Here is a 27,552-nt window from a genome sequence, read left to right on the forward strand (position 1 = left end):
TCAAACCCAAGTTGGCTGTGAACCAGGCAAACACCTTCCCCATTGTCCTATTGCTCCTGCCCCTAAAATTTCTTCACGTGTGAGTTCATGTCCTGTGCTTGCTGAATTGCCTTGAAGAACCAGCCCCCTCTTCTCTCCACTGACTGGGCTTATGGGACCCCCAAGAGCTCCTGGCAGAAGCTCCTCCCTCCCTTCCAGTCACCATTGTATTTCAAGGATAATATCTATTGTGACTGAGGATGGTTAAGAGCATTCACAGTTCTGATGGCCATTGCCCAAAGTAATTTCCATGCAAATATCATGGAATATATAAAATATCATTTAAGCAGCACCTTAGACTTTTCAGTCTAGAAAACCTCTCCTCAATCAATGTCCAAAAAAAAAAAAAAAACAAAACTGTATATTCTCTTTTGGGGGGTTTTGGATCACATCCGGTGACTCTCAGAGGGTACTCCTGGCTATGCACTCAGAAGTCACTCCTGGCTTGGGGGACCATATGGGACACCGGGGGACCAAATCGCGGTCCATCCTAGGTTAGTGTGCGCAAGGCAGACACCCTACCGCTTGTGCCACTGCTCTGGCCCAAGACTGCATATTATAATACACAGCCTGGAGAAGGAAATAACAATATGGCATCAGCTGTCTAGCAGGAAAATGAAAAGCATGACAGCATCTATTGTGTAGCTGGACCTCCCAGGTAGCAGGGATTTCCCCAGGCCTTCTGGTGCTCAAAACATGAAGGTGTTTGATCACTGAAAACTTGGCCAAATCACTTGGAAATCGTGGAGTCTATCTCTGAAACGTCTCCAACCAGAACAGCCCTCTAAGCTCATCAGGAGGGGAAGTCTGGGAGCACACAATTGAGCCCCTACAGACAACGCTGGATCCTCAGGACAGTCCCTCCTAAACCCTATGGCTCTGAAGTCATGAATATTATGTTTAAAAAAACACACAAAAAAACTGGAGATCAAAAGGAAATAATGGGCTTCAGATCCTATACTATGAAGCTAAGAAAACATCAACTTTTTATTTCCTGATATATGGGCGATAGAGAGGAGATAAAGGGAATTTTATTTACTTATTTATTTATCTATTTATCTATATCTACCTATTTATTTACTTAGGTTTTTGGGTCACACCCAGCAGTGCACAGGGATGGGTACTCCTGGCTCTATGCTTAGGAATCATTCCTGGTAGGCTTAGGGGACCATATAAGATGCTGGGGATTGAACCTCGGTTGGGTGCATGCAAGGCAAATGCCCTCCTTGATGTACTATCGCTCCAACTTTTATACTTTTTAATCCCCCCCATTTGAAATTTTATTTAAACACTGTGATTTACAAAGGTACTCATAAGACAGTCCTATTCAGGTATTCATTATTCTAACACCAATCACAACCACTGGTGCAATCTTCCCTCCACCAATGTTCCAAGTTACCCACCCACTCTCTCAACTTACCTTCTTAGCAGGCACAAGATAATTTGCTTTGAATGGCTTTTTACAACATGTAGCTCATAATGGAGTGACTCAAGTTATTGTCCAATGATTTGCCAAGCTATTAGGGGCTAGTTGAGCAATTTGTGTTCTTGCTTTTCACCAACTGAGCTTATTGGTTTTTTGTAGTATATGAAAAAGTTTCCATAAGATTATTCTTGGAATTGTTGTATATAAAAATATTTCCTTAGGATTGTTCTGTGACTATTGCCCCACCTAGCCCTTCCAGGTGGGGGCGCTGTGGAGTTGGCAACAAATAGCTTGATGGATAGGTGAGAGGGGTCCTTTTGTGAAAGCTGTTTGCAGGCTGCAAGAGGATTCTCTCGCTCTCTTTGCCCAATCTTTTACACCCTATCCTTCTTGTCTGTGTGGATTATTATTTGCTGCGGATAAATATTACCAAGGTCTCCCCCTGAAAGGGGACAAGGGGATGGGAAGTAATTTCTCATTCTGGGGACTGTTCTTGGATTCACAAATACCCAACAAAGGATTTGAGGCACAGATAATTTACAGGTTTTCATTAGGGAGGTTTTTTTTTGTTGTTTGTTTGTTTGTTTGTTTTTTGGGTCACACCCGGCAGCGCTCAGGGGTTACTCCTGGCTCTATGCTCAGAAATTAACCCTGGCAGGCACAGGGGACCATATGGGATGCCGGGATTCAAACCACTGTCCTTCTGCATGCAAGACATGCTATCTCCATGCTATCTCTCTGGCCCTCATTAGGGAGCTTTTTTAAAAATAATATTTTTAGGGGCCAGGAATGTGGTTCAGTGGTACAGAACATGCCTTGCATGTGGGAGGTTCTGAATTTGATCCCAGAATTATTTCAAATAATTATATATATATATAATTAAAAAAATATATAATATATATATAATAAAAATATATATATAATAAAAATATATATATAATTAAAAATAAAGCATGAACAAGAAGTCTAACTCTCTTTTTATCAAATATAGCAGGAAGCAGATAGTACTTTTGCCTTTGGGTTTGCTTTCTTAGACCTTCCTTGCTCATAAACCCATCCAGTGAAAGAAGATATTTAGAAAAAGGAGAGAGAAGTGGAGAAAGACAGAGAGAAAAAGAGAGACAGAGATAGGAAGAGAGATACAGACAGGCACAGAGAGAGAGAGAGAGACACCATAAATACACACATTCATAAACAAACACACACGCACACACACACACATAAACTCAAACACACACGGATCCTGTTAACATTCTCACGACTGGATATACCCACCAGGCGCGAATTCCTTCTCATGTCTTTCAACTGCGCTGTCAGTTTGTCCAGCTCTGTCTGGTGAGCTTCTAGATACTCACTGCAACGACAAGACATGATCCATAAATCCCACGCCTGTCTAGTGGGGGCTGGCACTGAGCTTCTGGAAGGAGTTGAGGGAGCTCTTCATTTCAAGGAGGTTTCAGAGCCCCGATCAAGCCCTTGAGCAAGACATGCTTGTTCTCAAGTGAAACTCAGCAGGACAGAGTGACATGGGAACTGTGACCTGAACAAGTGTCCTGAGCATGGCCGATCAGAGGCAGACCCCTGAACATAAATATGAGGCCTCACTAACCTGCCAGCCTCCATGATTCTGGTACTGGAGTTAACAAGTAGAAATTGAACTTTTTTTAATTTGGTTTTTGGGTCACACCCAGCAGCGCTCAGGGATTACTCCTGGCTCCATGCTCAGAAATCGCTCCTGGCAGGCACGGGGGACCATATGGGATGCCGGGATTCAAACCACTGTCCTTCTGCATGCAAGGCAAACGCTCTACCTCCATGCTATCTCTCCAGCCTTTAATTTTTTTGAACATTTTTATTTTTTAACTTAAAATTTTTTGTCTTTTGGGCCACATCCAGTGATGGCCAGGGCTTACTCCTGGCTCTGTGCTCAGGCATCACATCCCTAGAGGATGCCAGGGATGAAATTGGGGTCAGCCACATGCAAGGCAAACACCTTCCCCTTTGTGCTATCACTCTGGCTGCAAATTAGATATTTCAAAAATGATCTTGTAAAAAACCCTTCTCAGTCCCTACATCCCACCAGCTCAGGGGAAAGGGCAAAGGCCTCAGAACATTCTGGGCTTCTGTGCGCTTACTCGAGTCCAGTTTTCAGGGCCCGGTAGACCTCTTCAACCCTTTGAGGTTGGGGTTCTTTGGGGGGGTTGCTGTTCTTGTGCCCTAAGTTGTGCATCTTCTTCAGCTTGGCCTGAGGTTTCTTGAGAGCAGTGGGGTTTTCGATAAACGAGTTACATCTAGAGAAGGAAAGAAGAGAGGGTGAGTCTCAGGCAGTTCACACCACAGCCCTGCACCTGTACATGTTCAGGGCACAGATGCCATTCCCTGACACAGGGATAGATTTGAGGCCTCCCCAAACTGATGGTGTACCCCCAAATCACACCCCTAAACACGAGCTCATTTCTTGGATGTTATTAGTGAACGGAGATAACCTAGATGCGTTGCTCAGCTATTATGAATGGAAGGGTGGCTCTCGACGAACCCTGAAAACAAGGCCACACCACACACACCTCGCAGGGAAACTGAGGCCCAAAGCCACCGAAAAATCCCCAAGCAAGAGAATAGGGTGCATGTTCAAATACCAGGACCTGGGCATGAGAGAGGCAATAAAGTGAAGGCATTTCGTTCAGCACACTGCAGACCCCACTTTAGTCCCGGGCACTGCATGTGCTCCCCTGAAAACTGCCAGGAATAATCCCTGACCACCGCCAATTATGACCCTAAAACAGTCTAAAAATATTATCCCCAACACATATACAGGAGGTATTTGGCAAGCAGTCCTTCCTTCCAAGTAGGATGGGAGTAAATGCTCTTTAATTTTAACTTGTGGTTTTGTTTTGGGGCCACACCTAGAAGTACTCAAGGATTACTCCTGGCATGCTTGGGGGACCACCTGGATGTCGAGGATCAAACCTGGGTTGACAACATGCAAGACAAGCGCTCTCCCTGCTGTGCTATTGTTCTGGTTCCTGAAGGGTCTCCAACAAAGACCCAGGAGATGACAAATGGGTCTCTCTGTGGAGAGGACATAAAGGAAGCACACAGTGCACTGGATTTTTTTTTTTCTGTTTTGGGTTTTGCACCATATCTACAGTGCTCAGTGTTGACTCCAAGCTTAGTGCTCAGACAACCCTGCACAATGCCAAGGATTGAGCCACGTCAGGGAGTCCAAAGCTGACTCCTTCCATACCCACTGTACTTTCTCTCTGGTCCCTGAGGATTGCTTCAAAAATGCTTCTTTCCTAGGGAGCATATTAGGTTTGTAATTCATCCCCTGTAAGTAGCCAGGCCATGGTGTACAGTGGTCAGAGCAGCCCCTGAAAATGCCATTCAAGCCCTGATGTGCTGAGCAGACCAAGAGGCAAGACACAGCTGAGCCACTTTGGTTGCTGGGAAGTTTGGCCAGAGGCTGCTGTGGTCTTCCCAGGTCTGGCATTAACTTCAGTGTCCCCAGAGGGTGAATCCATCAGGGGCTCAGCGACTATCATGAGCAGGTCAGGAAAACTCAAGCTGGTAGCCCTCTCCTTCTCTGGAGCTCCCCCAAATCATCGCAGCTGGGGGGGGCCCTCCCAGAAAAGCCAGAGATGGAACTTCCTTCTGCCAGAGCGGTGAGCTCTAGCCTTGAATCACAAGAGAACCCAGCCTCGCTTTCTCCCACAGGTTGGCTGCCCCTGCAGTCACCTCAGAGAGAAATTCTCAGGAGGGAAAGGGAAGGAGGCCAGTTTATTTCGGGTTCAGGATGTCTTTTCTCAGAGGAGTTGAAGAGACACAGAGAGAGAGAATGTGTGTGTGTGTGTGTGTGTGTGTGTGTGTGTGTGTGTATGTGTTTCACACATGTGCATGAGAAGTCACAAGCACTGATCTTTCCAGAGGCTCAAATTTGCCTCCCCGGAAACACCCCCAGAGTACTTGCCTGGATCGTCGCTCCTGAAGACCGCTGAACCCCGCAAAGGACTGGCTCCTGATGATCCCATTGGGTCCCCCGGGGGAGAAGGACTGGGACCCCACTAACATCATGTCTGGGAGTTTGGCTGGGAGTCCTGGAAGACAGAAGGAGGAAACGAGTTACAGGCAGGTTGAGACAGAAAGTTTGAAAGCAAAGTGGGCAAGGGATGATGGTGCCTGAAAGGAGAAGCCCAGAGGGTCCACTCTCAGGAGAAGGCAGAAGATACCCACTGAACCCCCAGTCACACACACACACACACACACACACACACACACACACACACACACACATTCTGGGGGTTCCTTCAAGGATGTGTATTCTCTCTTTCTCTTTAATAGCAAAACTCAAGTCCTCCTTCCAAAGACCCAAGAACTACACAATATTCGCCACCAGGTCCCCCAAACAACAAAAGCCACACAAATTGACCAAATCCAAGCTGCAGTGGGTCCTACCACCCATTTCAAACTCCAGCTAGGTGCCAGAGCACAGGCCGGGCCCCCAGAAGTCCAGCAGCTGCTGGAAATATGGCTTGAGATAACTGACTTGGGTCTGTTATGGCTTTGCTGACCCTCCAGTCTGTCCTGAAAGATAAGCTGGTGGCCAGGCAAAGGGAACAGAGGAGAGAGACAGAGAGAGAGATAGAAAAAGGGAGAGAAAAACAAAAGCCATGAGAGAAGAGGAAGAAGACCCAGGTTCAGCCATACGCTCTTTCATCTGTCAAAACTCGCTGAGCGCGCAGGGTAGAAGGGCCCTTCCGAAAGCTCCAACTGGACAGAGGCCAAGTTTGGCATCCCCAAAAGACTATCCCAAAACTCTAAGTTTTCTCTTGGAGCCGGTGAGCTGGGAAGAGACAAGCAACTACCATGGTGTTAGGCCACCTGAGGCCTGGCCAGGAGGAGTAGAAGATGGCAGTGGCTGAGAGAGCAAAACTGGGCATTCTTAGAGCAACCACACTGGCCCTGGAAGAACCCCAGTGGACACTGAACCAAGCTATGCATAGCATCAGCGGGGGCCTGGAGGTCCCAGTTAATGCAAGGGACACCCCAACTCTGCAGAATATCCTCTTGGCCCAGCCCAGCAGCTCAGTCCAGACAGTCCAGAATGCAGAGCTGGTACAACACTTCAAGGCCTTTCTTGGGCTTCTATGGCCCCTCGGCCTCTCCCCACACCCCAGTCCTCCCCTTCCTCAGTACAAAGAATAGGCATTTCCCCTTTTCTCGGTTGTTTTTCTCGGGCATTCTTGCAGTGCTCAGGTGTTGACTCATTGGGTCGTGCAAGGGGGCCCGTGGTGTAGGAGGTGACGCCCACCCATTCCAGCTGTGAGGCAGCCCCTTGAGTTTGGAGGCTTTTTCTGGAATTTTCAAAGCAATTCAGGGAAAGACGGGCTGGGTAGGCGCCTTCACTTCTCATGCTTGAATGAAGGGGCAAAATGCAGGTGCAAACAAGACTTGTTCGCTCTGGTGATTCGCCACTCCCAAACCAGCATGATTCACTCGGAGCAGAATGGAGGCTCCTGACTGGTGACTAAGTAAGTGTCTGTCTGCTTCACAAAGTTAGGGACACTTTGTTTGTTTGCTTTGTGGGCCACACCTGGCAGTCCGCAGGGATCACTCTTAGTGGTGCCTGGAGAATCAGATGCGGTGCCAGGTATCAAATCCAGGTCACTGCGTGCAAGCTAAATGCTTCTCTGCGATACCATTTCCCTGGCCAGGCAAGCATCTTCCAGCTGTGCTATGTCTCTGGCCAGGGACACTTTGATAACTCAAAGGGCTGAGTGCATGTTTTGCATGTAGTTTGAGCCCCAGCAATGCAGTGTTTTCCCATCATAGCCAGGACCATATCCTAGTATTGAGCCAGGAGTAGCCCCTGAGCACTTTCAGGGGAGAGCCCCCCAGTCAAACCAAACCAAACCAAACCAAACCAAACCACACTAAACTAAACCATAAAACATCATTTTTTTGGGTCTTTGGGCCACAACCTGTGGCATTCAGGGGTTACTCTTGGCTCTGTGCTCAGAAATCGCTCCTGGCACCCTCAGGACCATATGGGATGCTGGAGATAGAACCTGGGTCCATCCTGGATTGTCCACATGCAAGGCAAATGCCCTACAATTGTTCTATCTCTTCGCCCCCAAACAACATCTTTTTTTTTGTTTGTTTGTTGTTGGGTCACTCCCGGCAGCTCTCAGAGGTTACTCCTGGCTCTCTGCTCAGAAATCGCTCCTGGCAGGCTCGGGGGACCATATGGGATGCCGGGATTCGAACCACCGTCCTTCTGCATGCAAGGCAAACGCTCTACCTCCATCTATCTCTCCAGCCCCAAACAACATCTTTTTTTAAGTGTATAAGCACGTGTTATCTTTGTATCACATGCAAACTATAGTAAGTATCAAGAAATCATGGTAGTTTATGTTCTTTCTCAACTCAATAATTTTACAGTCAACAAACAACCCCAAAGATTTCCCAGCCAAGTATTAACCAGTCCTGAGCCCACTTAGCTTCCTAGCCCAGGTGAGGCTGGACACCCTCAGCTCAGAATGGCCTGGAGGTAGTCTGGTGGGAGAGCACCGGCCTGCCCAACATATGTGAGGGCCTGAGTTTGATCCCTGGAGCTGCCACAACAAAAAAAGTCTCAAGTTGGCAAATTTTGTTAGTATTGCATATCATTTTTGTTTGTTTGTTTTTGGGTCACATCTGGCAGCACTCAGGGGTTACTCCTGGCTCTGTGGTCAGAAATCACTCCTGGCAGAAACGGGGGACCATATGGGATGCCGGGATTTGAACCACTGTCCTTCTGCATGCAGGGCAAACGCTCTACCTCCATGCTATCTCTCCGGTTCCTACGTGTCATTTTTAATATAATTTTCCCATAGTTCTATTGTATCTGGGAACTCTTTGATCATGAGAAAAGAATTAAAAGTATTTCAAACTACAAGGCTATCTTGTCATAGAAAAAATTTTTTCCTTTTTTTTTTAATCAGGTAGAGCACTCAGTCTCTTCAACTACCAATATCTTTTGACATTTTGATGTAATGAATATGGACTAGCTCTTAGGTACTAGGATTCTGCAAAGGTTCCCAAGTAATTTGAAGGTCAGAAAAATAAAAAAAAAAGGAGGGCTGAGTTGGTTGAAATTCTAATTTCGGTGGAAATAATCTGCTACTGGACAAGAGTGATAGTACTGTGGGTAAAGGTGCTTGCATGCAGCAGACCTCGGTTCGATCCCCAGCATCTATATGGTCCCCTGAGCCCATCAAGAATAATTCCTGGGGCCGGGCGGTGGCGCTGGAGGTAAGGTGCCTGCCTTGCCTGCGCTAGCCTAGGACGGACCGCGGTTCGATCCCCCGGCGTCCCATATGGTCCCCCAAGAAGCCAGGAGCAACTTCTGAGCGCATAGCCAGGAGTAACCCCTGAGCGTCACAGGGTGTGGCCCAAAAACCAAAAAAAAAAAAAAAAAAAAATAAATAAATAAAAAGAATAATTCCTGAGTACAGAGCCAGTAATAACTCCTGAGTACTGCTGGGTGTGACTCAAAAACAAACAAACAAAAATCTGCTTACCATTTTATAAATCCAATTTTTCAGAAACATAATCCGGGACCCCCCCTTTTGCAAAATTTCAGTGTCTCACGAAATGAATTAAGCCAATAAAATAGGAACTGAGTTGAAGTAATAGTACAGCGGGTAGGACATTTGCCTTGCCTGTGGCCGACCAGTGACTGACTTGGGTTTGATCTCCAGCATCCCATACGGTCCCCCAAGCCTGCCAGGGGTGATTTCTGAGCTCAGAGCCAGGAGTAACCCACCAATGGATGTGGCCCCCAATTCTCCCAATAAAATAAAATAGGTCCATCCTGTGAATTATTTTCATCCCTCCTTTTCTGAGCTACGTAAAGATATGGGGGTGTCTTAAGAGCATTCAGAACAAACTCATGTTCATTTATTGAAGACAAAAAAAAAAGCTTCTGAGGCCGGAGAGGTAGCATGGAGGTAAGGTGTTTGCCTTGCATGCAGAAGGATTGGGGTCCAAGTCCTGGCATCCCATATGGTCCCCCGAGCCTGCCAGGAGCGATTTCTGAGCATAGAGCCAGGAGTAACCCCTGAGCGCTGCTGGGTGTGACCCAAAAACCAACCAAAAAAAAAAAAAAAAAAAGCTCTGACCAGGTCAATCCCTGAAAGACTTGTTTGTTTTGGGGCCATGCCCAGCAATGCTCAGGGGTTACTCCTGACTCTGAACTCAGGGGTCACTCTTGGAAGTGTTTGGGGTCCATATGAGATGTTGGGGATTGAACCCTAGTCGGCCACATGCAAAGTAAACGCCTTTCCTACTGTACTATCCTTTGGCTCCCTCAAAGACTTTTGATTACACGTGCACCTAATAAAGAGATGCCTGCAGGCCATTTGAAGTCCTTTTAATATTCGCTTAGAATAAAAGCTTAGGCTTTTCTAGTATTAGAAATAATCTGGGGGCCGGGTAGGTGGCGCTGGAGGTAAGGTGTCTGCCTTGCAAGCGCTAGCCAAGGAAGGACCGCGGTTCGATCCCCCGGCGTCCCATATGGTCCCCCCAAGCCAGGGGCGATTTCTGAGCACATAGCCAGGAGTAACCCTTGAGCGTCAAACGGGTGTGGCCCAAAAACAAAAACAAAAACAAAAAAAAAAAGAAATAATCTTTACCTATCTGGAAAGAATTAGGCTGAGATCTATCTTTACCCTACCCTGGCTCCTCTATACCTCGGGAGAGGCAGAAAACGAAGTGTGGACCACATCAGGATCCGAGAAAAAGAAAAATGAATAGTTGAATCAGTAAAACATGAGAATTTTAGGGACAACGAATAGATTCCCCCCCAACTGCACCCCCTAACTGAATTGCCAGAGTTCTTGGCTAACTAGTGCCTTCCAGCTTCCCCAGTCTTTCTCCACGAGCCAGTTACCTTCTGATCCTCTGTTGCCAGTGTTGTAAGACCCCCAGGATTCCTTCTTGGAAGCTCCACAGACTCTCTTCCCTGCTTCTAGCAAGACTGTTCCTAAAGTGACTGACTTCAAACACTGTCTGATTAAACTGTTTGTATTGGGGGTGGGGGTAGAGCCACCCCCAGGGAAGCTCAGAGACTCTTCCAGGCTCTGTGCTCAGAACTGACCTCTGGCGGTGCCTGGGAGGAAAGAGCCCTAACCCCCTGGGGTTAATTATCTCAGACCATCATTTGCATTTTAATCAATCAATTAATTAATCAATCAAATAAACTACTTACTTCCTATTTTTTTATTATACTGGATCACATTTATTGTGGCCAAGAGCATCTGAGTCAAGGCCCAGGCAAGAAGTGGCAATGAAGTGATCGATTGTGACTCCAATTGTTAGAAGCATTAATGCAGCCACAGTTCCAATTATTCCAGGTTCACTAAACTCCCTAAGAGACTGTTGGTTCCAGGTAAGCTAGGCTCATTGATACTTGGAGCCTGGGCTGTCAATCATTTGCATTTGGGTAGTCATTGATTCCTTTCTGAAGTCTTTACCTAAAGAGGGACTTTCCAGGGCCAGAGTGACAGCATGGAGGTAGGGTGTTTGCCTTGCATGCAGAAGGATGACAGCCCATATGGTCCCCCGAGTCTACCAGGAGTGATTTCTGAGCATAGAGCCAAGAGTAACCCCTGAGCACTTCCGGGTGTGACAGTCCCCCCCCTCCAAAAAAAGAGGGACTTTCTTAGTGGTGTTGCTGCTGGGCATAAAGTAGACTATGTCGAGGACAGTTTGAAAATGTCAAGATGTAAAAAAGGTGGCATTCTTTAAGACATTGCATCTACTCAGGTGGAACCATTATTCGTGATATTTTAGCTTTTGAGTGACATCCCGTCATGCTCAGGCCTTACTCCTGGTTCTGCATTCAGGGATCACTCCTGGCAGTGGTTGGAGGACCATCTGGAACACTGGGGATTGAACTTGGGTTGAATACATGTAGGTAAGCACTCTACCTACTGTACTATCACTCTGTTTCCCCCCACATGGGTAGAATTATTTTAAATTCACAAAGAGCATATATAGGGATGTAGGTGATAATGAACAGCAGAAAAATGGAAATGATATAAATGTTCTTTATGACAGGAAAGGGTGATATTACAGGTGGCATAACCATAGGATAGAAAAATATCAGCTACTACAACCATCTGCTCTGGCTCAGAGTTGGAAGATAAGTTAACCACTGAATGAGGTGTTGATTAGATCCCTAATACCCAAACAATCCAACAAAACCAATGTGCTTCCATAGGAAAATCAACGCTAAGACAAACTTAGGACAAAATTACATAGATGATACACAGAATATTAATAAACAAAATACATAAATCAATGCATAACACAAGAAAGGTTCTAAAAGTACAGTTGGTTTAAGAGAGTGAAGAATAGTTCCATTTATTTCTGCATTGCATTAGTTTTTATAATGGAGTATATTTATGCTTTCTTTGAATATTTTACAGTTTTACAGAGGAAAAGTGTGTTTTCTGTGGCTAATACAAATAATGTTTCCTAAATTATGATTACACTAGAACCATTCAGATCCTTCAGTGAAGTTCTTTTTTGTTTTTGTTTTTGGGCCACACCCGGCGGTGCTCAGGGGTTACTCCTGGCTGTCTGCTCAGAAATAGCTCCTGGCAGGCACGGGGGACCATATGGGACACCGGGATTCGAACCAACCACCTTTGGTCCTGGATTGGCTGCTTGCAAGGCAAACGCCGCTGTGCTATCTCTCCGGGCCCTTCAGTGAAGTTCTTAATATAGATGCCCACATTCCGCCAACTCCGTAGACTCGCTCTATTCTCAAAAGAGATGTATACCAAGACATGAAAAATCATGTGTTCATGAGCCATGCAGTTGAAAATGTCAATCTCAGGAGAAAAAAAGCAGGCCAAGACCCCACCCTGCTGAAGCCACACCAGCTGCACACACAGCTGCCACTTTGCCAATGGCCCTACTTCACCACGCATCTACAACTCTCTGCAGAGACACCAATCAGACCATTTGGGCCCGTATTTGGGCTGATTCCAACCAGACTTTATTTGGAGTGAGTGAGGGCACCGTCCCCTCTTTCTCATATTTCTGGAAGCCCTGGCAGTCGAAAACACACTGCAAGAAAGCCACAATATCAGCAATAGTGCTTTGAATTTCTGGACTGTGTGGCCACATTTACAGTTGTGGGACACTTCAATTTATTTTAATACTGTCATCCCTGACATATTGAATTTATTCTGAACACACCAATTTAGATGCCAAGATGTATCTGCAGCCACTTACTGTTCAGAAACAAAAGAAGTAGCAGAGTGACCGATAGCAACAAGAGTTTACTAAACCTTCTGACAATGACTTAATGACTTTATTGTGAGATACAATGAGTTTCACGCACACAAAAACAAATGAACTCTAAACGGTGTACAACTTCTTTATTTTCAATCACACAACTCTTTAGGGCTGGAGGGAAAAAAAAAACAACACCACCTCTCCTCTACACAAACAACTTTTAAGATGTGGAACTGAATCCTTGTCAGTATATATTATACCCGATGCAGACATCAAAGGTTGCCAACTATTAAATCTAATGAACAGAAAATTCCACATGAAATAAACTCTTCTCTGGACACTCACTGCTTGGAGCTGATGGATCCAGAAACACGTTTCCAACCCCCAAGGCACACGCTTCACATGGTTTTTCCTGTAATACTGGCACAACTAACTTTCACTTTTGCACATGAAATCCCAGAGAGATTTCTAATCTTGGCCAATGGGGATGGCGACATGGTTAGTTCCTTACTTGGCTTTGTCCCAGGAGCTTGTCATCCCCACCTCTGCCATTTCCACTAGCCAGGAGCCAATTTCAACCTTTCTGGAAAGTCTCTCAAACACCCTAAAATGTTGAATAAACCTGATGATTCTAAGCTGAGCTTCTTGGCACAAGAGCCAGAAAGCCACAGTTGGTTTTCTTGGTTCCTCTTGAGACAATAAAAAGTATCTCCCTTCTCCCCTGCCAGGCAGTGCCAAGATCTAATTAAACACATGCCAGGGGGAAAGAAAATAAGACTAGATTGTGTTCTGTTCTCATACAAACACACCGGTCCTGGGTGGATGCTGGGGGCCACCATCTTGGACAGGCAGACATTGAATCCATTTCCATGAGAAGATAGTTCTCAAGGAATTATCTTTTGAGGTACCTCAAATCAGCAGATACCTCCTTGGTACCTGGAAAGAGTGCATAAAAGAAGGTGGATGAAGCCAGATAGCTCTTCTTCCTCCTCTCAGGTCTCATGTCTTATTTGGAATCTGAGTTTGAAGGGGGAAAGAGGCAGCTATACAGAGGACCCAGAGATGCACTGAATCTCAAGATTAAACGAATTAGTAATCCCAATCGTCCCAGGCAGGAAGACTGTCTGGAGGAGGGGCACAGAAATGTCTGAGACGTCTACAGCATACTACAGGCCTTTGCGGCTCCTGATAGATAAAAATGCAAATGTGATGGTTGTCAAGGCCAATGTAGGTGGTAGGTGACAGTCCTATGGTGTATTGTACTAACAGGTTTGTCCTCACCCCCAAACCCTACACAAATAAAACATAAACCTTATGAGTTGAGAGAGTGGAAGTATTGGAGGTATGGACAGATTAGATAACTAGGCACGCTCAAAGTTAACTGCAAGGAGAGAGTTAATGTGTATAACAATGGACTGCCCCGAAACTCAAGAAAGTCAGATTATTTTTCGTTTTTTTTCTAAGCATAAAAGCACCTGTTAGGAAAATGCACAGAAGTAGAAAGAAGGCAGGTGGGGAGGAGGAGAGAAGATAGTTACCTACCCCAAACTTCTACTACTCAAAGGTTGGTAGAATTTTGGTGCTTTTCAAGTGTGCATTGGGTGGGAAAAAAATAATCAGAACTAGGGGCCGGAGAGATAGCACAGCGGTGTTTGCTTTGCAAGCAGCCGACCCAGGACCTAAGGTGGTTGATTCGAATCCCGGCATTCCATATGGTCCCCCGTGCTTGCCAGGAGCTATTTCTGAGCAGATAGCCAGGAGTAAACCCTGAGCGCCGCCGGGAGTGGCCCAAAAACCAATAAATAAATAAATAAATAATAATAATAATAATCAGAACTAAATACCCAAGCCAAAGTCAACAACAATAGAATCAAGAGACCCAAACTATAACAAGTTAAACACAAAATAAACCTGTTACACTCGCAGGCTGAGGGGCTAAGGATTGAGGTATGGGAGGCATGCTGAGGAGTCTGATGGAGGGAGGTCAACACTGGTGGTAGGAATGACCCTAATTCACTGTCACTGTATGCCTGAAATACAACGGTAATTCACAATGGTCTTGAAAAAAAAATTAAAAACAATTAAAAAAAAAAGAATTTTGGTCCATTTAATTTTCTACAACCCTCTTATTTCCATTAAAAATATCAATACATGTACTGGCCAGATAGCATGGAGGTGAGGTATTTGCCTTCCATGCAGAAGGAGGGTGGTTCGAATCCCAGCATCCCCTATGGTCCCCTGAGCCTCCCAGGGGAGATTTCTGAGTGTAGAGCCAGGAGTAACCCCTGAGTGCTGCCGGTGTGACCCAAAAACCAAAAAAAAAAATGAAGACATTTCTATTAATGATAGATATTAAAGCTTTGTAGCCTGATTACAAAATTAAAAAAAAAATAAGATTCCCTTTTTTAGAGTTTAGCGAGCTCTAAAAACTCACTGTTTCCTCCAGCCATCTTCACAAGAGTCCTTAGATCTATCTGATATTATTTGCATCTTGGGACTAGGAAAGCAGCTCATCCAGTCAATATTTTCTATGCCTGGCATTTCTGATTTTAAGATAAAATCAAAGGCAAAGTGTACCCCTTGGAGGAAAACACCAGGGTTTCTCTTTGAGCAAGATGGGGACATGTGAGCATTGACCTACACTCAGCTTGAGCTGCCAGACCTCAGACTGACATTGTGACTTTAAAGACCAACAACAAGAGCCAAAGTGATAGCACAGTGGTAGGGCATCTGCCTTGCATGAGATCGACCCAGAATGAACCCGGGTTCGATACCTGGCATCCCATATGGTCCCCCGAGCCTGCCAGGAGCGATTTCTGAGTGCAGAGTCAGGAGTAACCCCCGAGTTACCCCTCCCAAAAAAATAGACCAATAACACAACAGCACAACATCCTCACTTTATCCCTTCAAGTAAGATGCTAGTGGTGTTTTCTTTGTAAGAAAACCTATTGCACTCATTTTTCTATCCAGACAGTTGTGATTTCTGAAGGGTACAAGTTCGATTCGCTCCCTGCTGATTGCAGACCCAAGGCTTTCTCAGGAGGTGGAAGGGGGCCAGTCTAGATCCCAGTGGTGGCCCCAGGCAGAGGAGCTTGTCTGCAGCCCTTCTCCCAGTTAAGTCTGCAGACGGCAGGTCTTCATGCTGGTGCCTCCGTGATATGTTTGCAAAAATGATGATCCAGCCATCAATCTGGGTGTTTGCTGGATCCAGAGAGGGCAGTTGGCAAAGCGGCAAGACAGAACATTCTGGCAATAGTCCTAGCTCTCTGAAGCAGCACAGAAGAGCATCATCACCCCAACCATTTGCATTAACTGAAACTCAAGCTGTACCTTTACAACAAGGTCATTTTCTGGGGGGTCTGAACTGTATAAAAGCTGTGGACAATCAACGTGGGGGCAAAGGTTCTGAAGACGCAGAGTCCAGACAGCAGTGGATGAGGAAACGTAGACTATGAAGTGAGCACCAGACTGGAGCCTTTCCCAACTGGCTCCTTCCCCCCAGCATGGTCACAGAAAATGGGGTGCCATGGCCTCTGGGTCTGAGTCACTCCTTCACACCCCACTTGCACCTCCACTGTCCTTTCCCAACAGACACCCCCCTCTTTGCTCCCCCAGCATGGTCAACAGCAAAAGTATAATTCAGTTGTCTGAAAGAGGCATGTGGGCCAGATGGAAAGAGGCTGCCTTGAGGGGAGAGTCTTTAAGATGAACCCTAAAAATAGGTGTCTGCTTATTATATGGCTGTGAGCTACTGATTATATATATAGCTGTGGGCTAATCTTGAAAAAAGCCAAAAGTAGATGTATTTAAGGCACTGGCTCTATGTTTTTTCAATGTATGTTCCTCCAAGAAGGCAAGGCAAGGTTAATATTTGCTTCCCTGATGTGTGTGGTGTTTGCTAACCAAATGATAAAAGTAGGCTGGGCTCATTCCACAGATTGACGGAGACAAAGGATGGGAACCAGTGGAAAAAGTTCCAGAAAGACCTCACACAGTTTCACTCTCTGCACCAAGCTTGGTGTTCTTCCTGGCCTTGTGGGCCAAGATGAGCTCACTCACTGAACCTAATATACCTAGAATATAAGCGTAGCACACACTTCCTGGGTTATAGATTTATCTGTTTTTGTTGTTGTTGTTGTTGTTTTTGGTTTTGTTTGGTTTGGTTTTTGGGTCACACTTGGCAGCACTCAGGGGTTACTCCTGGCTCTATGCTCAGAAATAGCTCCTGGCAAGCTTGGGGGGACAATATGGGATGCCGGAATTCGAACCACCGTCCTTCTGCATACAAGGCAAACACCTTACCTCCATACTATCTCTCCGGCCCCCGGATTTATCTGTTTTTATTGCTGTGGATGTTCTAGGTTCAAGAGAAATGGGGAATGACCAAGGCCACATTTAGAAATGTTTAGGGGTCATATGGCTTTGGGGATCCCAATCAAGGCCTTGAATATCATGGTTATCTCTTGAACCCCTGTTTAATTTTGGGGTAGGAATGGAGTACAGGCTTGATGCTATCACTAGAATTTTGTCAGGCTCGGTGGGGATCTAAGTTTTATTTATTCTTCTCCTCACAAGACCCTTGGAATATCTTCCAACCAGACACCCTCTCATCACTGCTTATGGCAGGAATTCTTTAAAACAGACCAGGGGGAGAGGGGGCTGGAACAATAGCACAAGAGGGTAAGGCATTTGGGCATTTGCTGTGCATATAACTGACCTGAGTTTGATCCCCAGCATACCATATGGTCCCCAGAGCACCATCAGGGTTTATCACTGAGTGTACAGCTAAGAGTAACTGCCAGGTATGAGCCTCAAACCAAACCAAACAACAACACAACAACAACAACAACTACAACAACAAAAAACCCAAAACAGATGGGGCTGGAGAAATTTGCCTTGCAATGCAGACAGCCTGGTTTTGATCTCGGTAATCTGGTATCCCAAGTTCCTTCAGGAGTGATCCCTGAGCACAGTTGGGTGTTGTCCCAAGCCCCCCAAATAAAAAATGAATTAAGAATACAAAGGAGGGTTGGGCTCTCTGGCAATGCATAAGGCCACTTCTGAACACAGAGCCAGGAATAGCTTCTGGGCACTGCCAGGAGTGGGATAAAAATAACCCACCCAGTAAAGGGACAGTGTTCTTGAAAGGGTGTGTTCGATACACACAAGTTGGTGACAGCAGCAAGTGAGGTTCAGCTCACTTGGAAGCCAAGAAACTCAGTTTCAGAATCTGGGACATGCTGTCAATAACTTTCTCCCCATGGGGGAGACTCCACTGGTCAGCACAATATTCAAACACATTTCAGACAGGCACATGATGGCAGAAGGCTCCATGCTGTCCAAGATCCTTCAAACTCTCCTTAAACAGCATGGTTTAGGTTTTGGGCCCATATCTGGGATATTTAGGGGCTTATTCTTGGCTTTGCACCCTGGGATCTCTCCTAGTGGTGCTCAGGGGACCACATGAAAGTGCTGGAGATGAACTGAATCCTGGGTCACAGCTGCAAGACTAGATCTCTGGCCATAGCTTTAGGTAGCTTTAATAATTTCATGCAAAAGGGAACTATAATTGAGCACAAGCATGTGAGACAAAATAAGGAACAACACAACATTTTATTTTTGTGAGGAGATTCCACATAGTGAGATTCAAGGGGCCACTCCTGATTATACCAGGCCCTGTTGTGCTGGCCTAATGGTTCACTGCTTGAGGGTGCTCAGGGGATGTCTGGGGTTACCCCTACTGTTGTTGTTCAGACCATGGGGGGTGCTGGTGATTGAGCTAGGGCTTCCTATATACCAGCCATGTGTTCCAGCCCTGTGCGCTCTGCCCTTGGCCCAACATGGCGTCCATTTCTCAGATGCCAAGGTGAGCACTGGGGCAGGGATGAGAAGAATGGGGACCAAGCAGGGATGGGCAGGGACCAGGATTTCCACTGCTTGAGAGACTCCCATTGCATAGACAGGTTCCCATTTGTATATAAGGACCAGCAAGACTCAGAGAGGTTCTGCCTGGCAGGTTTGATGATCTCATCCAAGCAACCACAAAAAGAAAGAAGAAAAGGGAAAAAGTAAATAAATAAAAAAGATTCAATAGCATAGAGAGGATTTTGGGAAGCTGCAAGTAGGAAGATATGTTCAAACATTTTTGCAATACGTGTTCTAGGCTACTCAGAATATTTCAAAAGGGCCAGGCATGAAAATGGCAGAAATGGGCACTGGAGTACAGTGGAGAGGGCACTTGTCTTGCATATAGTCAACCTGGGTTCAATCCCTGGCATCCCATATGCTTCCCAGAACTTGCCAAGAGTGATTTCTGCATGCAGAGTCATGGGTAAAGCCTGATCAAGGAAGGGTGTGGCCCCCAAACCATAGCAAACAAATAAAAGGAAACGGCATAAATGTGAGGGAACAGTGCATGAAACTAGGAGGCCAAGGAGGGGACCAGGGGTGTCGCAGTTGGCAAAAGCTTAAAGACTCCTGTGAACCTCTGCCTGCTAGGTAGGAGTGCTCAAGGAGTACTTGGGACCAATCTTTTAAAATATTTGCATTTTCTCAATAAGAGAAGAAAAAGAAGGGGACACTGAGTTGGGCAGGGCAGTTTCATGGACAGGGTATGCACAGGTACACCCACCCAGAATGCTGTTCTCTGAACAGTAAAAGTAAGGGAAAGCGGAAACACATCTTGTTTCTTTTGTTTTTTGGGGCCACACTCAGCCATGGCCAGAGATTATTCCAGATTCTATGCTCAGGAATCTCTCCTACAGTGCTCAGAGAACCATATATGATGTTGGAGATCTCTCTAGAGTGTGTTCTGTGCAAAACAATCACCCTACCTGCTGTACTATTTCTCCAGCCTATTAGGACCATTTTGATCAAGAACCTAAAAATATACAAGTTAATTTTTATTGGGGTGGGGTTGTATGAACAATACCAGGATGGCAGGGAACTAAGGCTGTTTCTGGTTCTGTACTTATAAATGATGCACAAGAAGCCATCTGGGGTTCTGGGTATTGAATCAGACTGGCCACATGCCAGGCAGATGCCAACCCCTGTACTAACTCTCTGAGCCTCACTGATGAGTCTCACTCTATTCATCATTACTATAATGGTAGCAAAATGGTACTCTTTGAACTTATATTTTTCTATGTAAGCAAGAACTTTTCTAAATTGTTTTATTATTTATGGGTAGGAGAGACTCATTTATCCAGTGAGCTTTCTTAATGGCTATCAGTTAATTAAAAAACCAGTTTCTTCTGGAAGCATTTTTTAAGCAGCATACCCAGAGGCTTCGTGACCTATAAAATGTTATGTTATTAGCAGGCACGGACACAGTAAAAGACTGACTTGTATCAGTTATTGAGAGAGAGAGAGAGAGAGAGAGAGAGAGAGAGAGAGAGAGAGAGAGAGAGAGAGAGAGAGAGAGGTGTTCTGAAGCTAGGCTGACCTTGGTAGTGACCAGCTTACTCTGAACCCCAATTCCCACTGAAGATAAGTCCCTGAGGTTGAAGCAAGTAGAAAACGTGATATCTATGTAGAGTGTGCCCTGGATACCTTGATGCATTCTTTTGTCATTTATCATCCATCCATCCATCCATCCATCCATCCATCCATCCATCCATCCATCCATCCATCCATGCCACATCTGGCAGTGCTCAGGTCCTACTCCTGGCTCAGAGCTTGGGGATCAATTCTGGTGATACTAGGGAACCATAAGGATTGCCAGGGTCAGCTACGTGCAAGGCAAACTCCCTACCCACTCTATTATCTCTCTGGCCCAGACTGCCTTGCATTTGAACTAGAACCTATCTGCTGAAGATGATTGAATTTTGGGATGGGAATTGAGGGAGGATGGGGAAAAGGGAGGAGGGAGTTTGGACCACCCCAAGATACTCTAGGCTCACACCTGGCTAGGTATTTATAGTTTATTCCTCAAAGGATCATGATACTCTGGGAATTGAAGCCATGGCCTTCAAATGCAAAGCATGATCTCAAATACTTTGAACCTGGCCCTGATAAGTTGGTTTGTAGCAATTAAATAAATAGCAATCATGCCTTCTCTAATTATATTAATACATAAAATACACAAAATAATGTATTTATGTAGAAATAACATAGTTGAATAATTTATAATTTATAAAATGTAAAAAGAACTTATATTTCTCCACAAAGATATAAAATTATATGAGTATATTAATGTATCTTTTATAATAATACATATAATTATATATAATATAATTTATCAAATATATAAATTTGACAACCTAGTTCCCCTCTTTCTCTCTCATCCCCTTTCAATGCAGTGACAGCAGAGAGTGGTGAATCTATTTTTAGGGACTGAACCCTTTGAAAAGTAAAGAAGAAATGTTAATAGCACGTCTATTCACAAGGACAGGCAGTTGTAGGGATTTGGAGATAACTGACACTGTTTCAGCCTGGGGAAAATGAAACTTGTTTTTTCTTCATTCTGGGGGATTAAATAAATGCAGGGAGTAGCAGCTGGCCTCACGATAATTAGAAATGAATCAGGACATAAAACCCGCTTCAGTCTTGGGGGGGGTTTGAATGGATTTTGACTAATGTTGTCACGAAGCCACTTAAAATGCAGAGTCGAGCATCCTCAGATCTCAGTGAGTAGTTTAGCTGGGACTAATTATATATGCCAGGATGTCCAACTACTTCCCATTTGGAAGGAGAAAGCATTCTGTACCTAAACAGAAGTTAAATAAGGCTATTGGCAACAACCAACAAACTTTCCACAATCATGCTTGTAATCTTGATGCCTAAATAAAGATTTAAAAACAACAACAACAACAACAACAACAATGGGGGGCTGGAGCGATAAAACAGTGGTAGAGTGTTTGTCTTGCACACTGCTGACCTGAGATAGACTTGGGTTAGATTCCCAGCACCCCATATGGTCTCTGAAACCTGCCTGGGGTGATTTCTGAGTGCAGAGCCAGGAGTAACCTCTAAGTGAGGCCAGGTGTGGCCCCAAAACCAAAAAAAAAAAAAAAAGCACCCCATCAAACCCCCCATACAACAACAAAAGAGCCTAGAGCAAACAATCCAGCTGGTAAGGTGCCCACCTGGCATGCTGCCAACCCAGGTTCAGTCTCAACACCACTTGGTACCCTAAGCCCTGCTAGGAGTGATGTCTGAGCACAATAAACCCTGAGCACAGTTGGGAGTAGCTCCAAAAACAAAATAACAACAGTAATAAAATGAAAAAATCATAAACAGAGCAGGATGGAGAGTTAGAACTGGAGCAGCAGCCTCGCATGTGACCAATCACACCCATTTTCTGCTTTTAGTTTGTTTTATTCTATTAAGCCATACCCAGCAGTATTCAGAGCTTACTTCTGGGTCTGCCTAGGAGATCATGCCTGGCAGGGCTTGGGGAATCAAATGGAGTACTGGGGATCGATTGCACCTGGGTCAGCCATGTTCAAGGCAAGCACTCTGCCCCCTGTACTATCTCTCTGGCCCTCTAACCTCGGTTTGTTTCCCAGCATCCCAGATGGCCCCTTGAGCATAGATCCTGGGGTAAGTCCTGAACTCTGCTATGTATGACCCAAAGACCAAATAAGAAAAAGAAAAAATCTTGTACAGCAAAAGGGAAGCATCTCTGGGGCATCCTGTCCTTCTAGGCAGCTGGGTTGAGGCTACTGGAAGAAAAAATACACCCACCATAAACCTTCGCACTTGATCACCACATTCAAAAGCATGACCCATGGCATTCCGGCATTTACTGAATTACCATTCACCGATCTTTCCGGCATTCCTGCCCACAGCCTGGTTACTCTGAGCTTGGCAACTCATTTTTAGGTCACGGTGATGGTGATGGGGGGTTTTTACCTTCAAATCAGCACCCAAATGATGCTGACATTTACTTCATCCACAGCTACTTTTCAGAAATTGTCATTTTTCATCAGCTCATGTTTTTAAGAGATTGCTTTTGCAAAAGCGAATAAAGGAGTCAATAGGTTGTAGAGTAGGTCACCCCCAAGTATGCTGAAAGCATAATTGTACCCACGGTTCTCTTGCCCAATATGTCAGATGTAACATCAGCATCATTAGTGGGAAGAAAGTCCAGAAATTCTGGAAAATGGAATTGGTTTGCTTTTGTTGATTTGTTTGCTTGTTTTTGTTTTGCTACATCAAACAGCACACAGGGCTTTCTCTTTGTGTTCAAAGGTCACTTCTGAAAATGACCTCATTGGGAACAATAAAAGGCGTAAGGCATTCGAATCTATCTGCTCTACATTGCTCTGACGGAAGGAATTGTCTTTTGCAGAGACACATGGGATAGTCCATATCAATAGAGTTTAAAACAACCACCCTAAGGGGACAGGGACGATAGCACAGTGGGTAGGGCACTTGCCTTGCATAGGGCCAACTTGAGTTTGATCCCCAGCATTCCATATGCCTCCCTTGAGCCCCATTAGAAGATTCCTGAGCACAGAGATAGGAGTAAGTCCTGAGCACCTGGTGTGGCCCCAAAACAACATCCAATTAGAAAAAAAACCGACATCCCAAAATCTTAATCATAAAACACCAAGAGGTAACTCAGGATGATAAGGTCATAGGATCAGGCCCTTGATTTGAGCTGGGAGGTCATCGTAGGGAGCTCACAATACGAAGGTGCAAGAATGGGTTTAAAACCAAGGTAGCTAATCATATTTGTAATCAAGGTGTTTAAATAAAGATATGAATAAAAAATAAAGAAAAAAAAAACCCTAAGGCAGCCTTTCACACTTAGCCCATGCGTCACTTATTCCTGTTGTTATGACAACACGTTTAAAAGCAGCACTTTTAGCTTAGCATTCAGGCATCTGATTAGTCTTGAAAATAATACATGAGGGTAGAAAGTATGGCTCACAGGGCTCTCAAAGGGACCTGGGGTTCAGGGAGAAAGGCAGCTAGCACTCTTGACTCCTCTGAATTCTGGTTTGTTCCTTCGTTCAGTTTTGTTCTAACAGAAGCAGCGTGAGCTCAGCAGAGAGGAAAACTTCAAGACATGACGTGGGTAGACGCACATTGTGATTTTCTGCAGTTGCCTTTGTGAGCAATGCTTCCTTTCATGAGCTCTGATTTTCCTTTCTCATGATTACAGCCTACACTTATTTATTTATTTTTGTGTGTGTGAGGGCATAACCAGCAACTCCAGGGATGGAGTTCCGGGGTCAGTAAGATGCCAGGCAAGAGCCTTAACCACTGTGTTATCTCTCTAGCCCTCTCAGGTACTTTTTTTTTTTTTTTTATAAACCTGGAGCTGAGAGCTTATACATTCTGATCTGCTGATACAATAATATCTTTATAGAAAGACTTTGTACAACACGATGGATTATGATAAAATAATAACTAATAAGGGGAGATTAATGTTGGAGTAATTTATGAATCAATGACTTGCTGTATTTATATAACAGTTTCCTAAAAGTATAGAAGTATTTGTTAAACTTTATGTCACACATTTTTGGGCGGTTGTTCCCAAGAAGTGCTCAGGGGGTGAGGGGACCATTCTCACATTAAAAGAACTAAGTTTTGGCTAAAATAACTAAGTGTTGAATGCCAGATTCTGGCACGTGGGTGGGACATATGGTGCCAGGAATTGAATTTGGGATCTTCCCTCAACCCTGAATCATTTCTCTAGCTCCATTTTTTTGTGGAGTTGTTTATTTTGGGGGGTGGGTTTACACCCAGTGTAACCCAGCTCAAGTGTTACTCCTGGCTCTGCACTCAGAAATTGCTTCTGGTTCTGGGAACCATATGGGATGCCAGGGACCAAACCATCCTGGGTCAACTGCATACAAGGCATACACCCTATCACTGTGCTACCACTCCGACCCATAGTTCCTATTTATTTATTTATTTATTTATTTATTTATTTATTTAGGTTTTTGGGCCACTCCCGGCAGTGCTTAGGGATTACTCCTGGCTACCTGCTCAGAAATAGCTCCTGGCAGGCACGAGGGGCCATATGGGATGTCGGGATTCGAATCAACCACCTTAGGTCCTGGGTCGGCTGCTTGCAAGGCAAACACTGCTGTGCTATCTCTCCAGCCCCTTATTTAAAAAAATTTTTTTTAAAGTAACATACAAAGAGAAAGTTTTATTTTTAATTAAGAAAATGAACCCATTAACTGTGTAACTTTCTAGCCATTTAAGTGCTAATTAAAAACCATGTAGTTGCCATGTTGAATTCTCTCCACCTTGAAGTCCTTTTTCTGTCATGTTCCCTTGGTCTCCCCAATTCGGTAAGAGTTTGTAATGAAATCATGTGAAGCTAAGCGCAGCATAGCTGGTAAACCAGAGAGAAGGAAGAATACCATGATACAGAGATTCATGACAAAAGAACTCAAGGTCATAAAAGAAACATGGGCCTCATCCCAGAAGAAGGCTCTGGATGAACATGCCTAGACTTTTGAATTCGAGTGAAGGTCTGGATAGGTATGTTCTCTGCACCATCATTTCCCAAAATTAAACTGCCCTACAGGAAAAGTGGCTTTATTACTGGTCCTTGCTACTACCCATATACTAAGAAGGCAGCCTCGCAAACCACATCTGCTGAAAGATTTCTGGTTGTCCAATGCAAATCATTTCTAATCAGATAAAAATAGCCCCGTACAAATACCCAGATCATCAACAAGGCAGAACAACATTCCTTTCTGTGGGACACTAACGGAGGTGGGGGGTATCACTTTTTTTACTAGCTTTGAACTGTTCCAGAGCTGAAGCCATAAATGGGAAGCAAGAACTCATATAAGCCCGAGCTTAAAGTCATATTTTCTGCAAGGGAAGAACAAATTGTTTAGGCAATCAACACTGGAGTCATCCACATATGGTAAATTCCCAAACAACAAAGACAAAAGACCAGCTTCCATATAAGAGATGGTGAAATGCTGCAGTTCTTGGAGAAAGTCCACAGAGAGAATTCTTACGTTGGGTGCCAGGTATTCATGTAGCCCAAGAGAAGTGCACGGTTGAGGGCTGACACTAGCCTTAACTTTCAGCTTCTCCTGTAGGCTTTGGCCAACTCTTAGCCAATTTACCTACCTATAGGCGAGTCCTTTAGTTTAGTTTTTGTTTTGTTTTGTTTTAATATGAATTTCCAGGGTTTGGGCTTGCACCTCTCTAGGTTTGTAACCCAACCTCCAAAATTCTCATGCCTTCTCACCATGAAAAACAAAACAAAACAAAACAAAACTCCTTTCTCATTCCTCCCTTTACCTCCATCTTTCCATCTTGTAATCCAAAGAGGTTAAGGGATGATGACTCAGAGAGTTATGGCATAAAGAATTTCTGGCACTTCATTTGCTTGGGGAATTCAGACTTCATATAGGAAGATTCCTTAAGAGATAAAAATAGGAGGCTCCTTTTTTACCTTGCATATAGCTGACCTGGGTTCAATCCCTGGCATACCATATGGTCATCCGAGCTCACCAGGAGTGATTCCTGTGTGCAGAGCCAGGAGTAATCCCTAAACACTGCCAGGTGTGACCCCCAACCCCAAAAAGTGGGAGCCTGAGGATGTTATTTCTTGGTAGACATTTTTTTTAATGGGAAGCCTTGAGTTCTACCCTCAGAACTACAAAAAATAGTTTTTATATGAACCAGTGATGCCATTCCTAGGAATTTATTCAGTATATATGAAAACTGTATTTTGAAAAAAAATTTATGTCCCTATGTTCACAGAACAGCATGCACAATAGCTCAAGCGAGAATCAACTTAAATGCTCAGGTGGCAGCTTAAAAAATCTGTGTTCTATATGCTCGATCCATTTTTAATATAATTTAATTTTTGATGTAGGGCCATGCCCAATGGTACTCAGACTTTATTCCTGATGGTACTAAGAGGCCTGTATGTGATGCCAGCAATCACACTGAGGTCAGCTATATGCAAGGCAAACACCTTAGCCAGATCCAATTTTTTTTTAAATTTTGTTTCTGGGCAATTTTTAGCAATGCTCTGGGGTTACTTTTAGCTCTGAGCTCATGAATCACTCCTGGCAGGTTCAGGAGACCCTATGGGATGCCAGGGATTGTACTCAGCTGAATGCAAGGCAAACACCCTACTTTGCCTCCTTCCTCAGACTCCTTTTTTTATTTTTTATTTTTTTGGTTTTTGGGTACACCCGGCAGCACTCAGGGATCACTCCTCGCAGGCTCAGGGGACCATATGGGATGCCAGGATTTGAACCACCAACCTTCGGCATGCAAGGCAAGTGCCTTACCTCCACGCTATCTCTCCACCTTCCCCCCCACCCCCGACCCATTTTTTTTTTATGTAATAAAGGCTTTACTATGATACTTTCCAAATCCATTTTAAGTACAAATAAACATGAACAAAAGTTAAAAAAAATCAATATGAAATTCAGTAAGAGTTCACAGGTGCAAACACTCCGGCAACATAGGATTCTCTAAAAAACGCAGAACATTTTTGTTCTCCCAAAGGACTCCTTCTGTCTTTCCTGTCCATTTTAAACTATTAATCCCAAAGTGTTTTAGTTTCACAAAATCAAACTGATTTTAAAATGAACTATTTAAAAATTTCACATAGTGAAATACTTTAGCATATAACCACATTTAAATTTTTTTTATAATTATCTTTTTTTTTTTTGATTTTTGGGCCACACCCAGCAGTGCTCAGGGGCTACTCCTGGCTGTCTGCTCAGAAATAGCTCCTGGCAGGCACGGGGGACCATATGGGACACCGGGATTCGAACCAACCACCTTTGGTCCTGGATAGGCTGCTTGCAAGGCAAATGCCGCTGTGCTATCTCTCCGGGCCCTTATAATTATCT

General features: G+C 44.6%; 1 protein-coding gene across 1 annotated transcript in view; it reads right to left on the reverse strand.

The window, feature by feature from the left end:
* RIPOR2 (RHO family interacting cell polarization regulator 2) overlaps positions 1–27,552 on the reverse strand; it is a 104,962-nt gene that overhangs the window by 56,897 nt on the left and 20,513 nt on the right. The window contains 3 exon segments of the mRNA XM_049765111.1: positions 2,741–2,819; positions 3,601–3,756; positions 5,433–5,559. Of these exon segments, the coding sequence (XP_049621068.1) occupies positions 2,741–2,819; positions 3,601–3,756; positions 5,433–5,536 (339 nt within the window). The 5' untranslated portion in view covers positions 5,537–5,559.

This window comes from Suncus etruscus, chromosome 18 (genome assembly GCF_024139225.1).
Source record: "Suncus etruscus isolate mSunEtr1 chromosome 18, mSunEtr1.pri.cur, whole genome shotgun sequence".
Classification (NCBI taxonomy): domain Eukaryota; kingdom Metazoa; phylum Chordata; class Mammalia; order Eulipotyphla; family Soricidae; genus Suncus; species Suncus etruscus.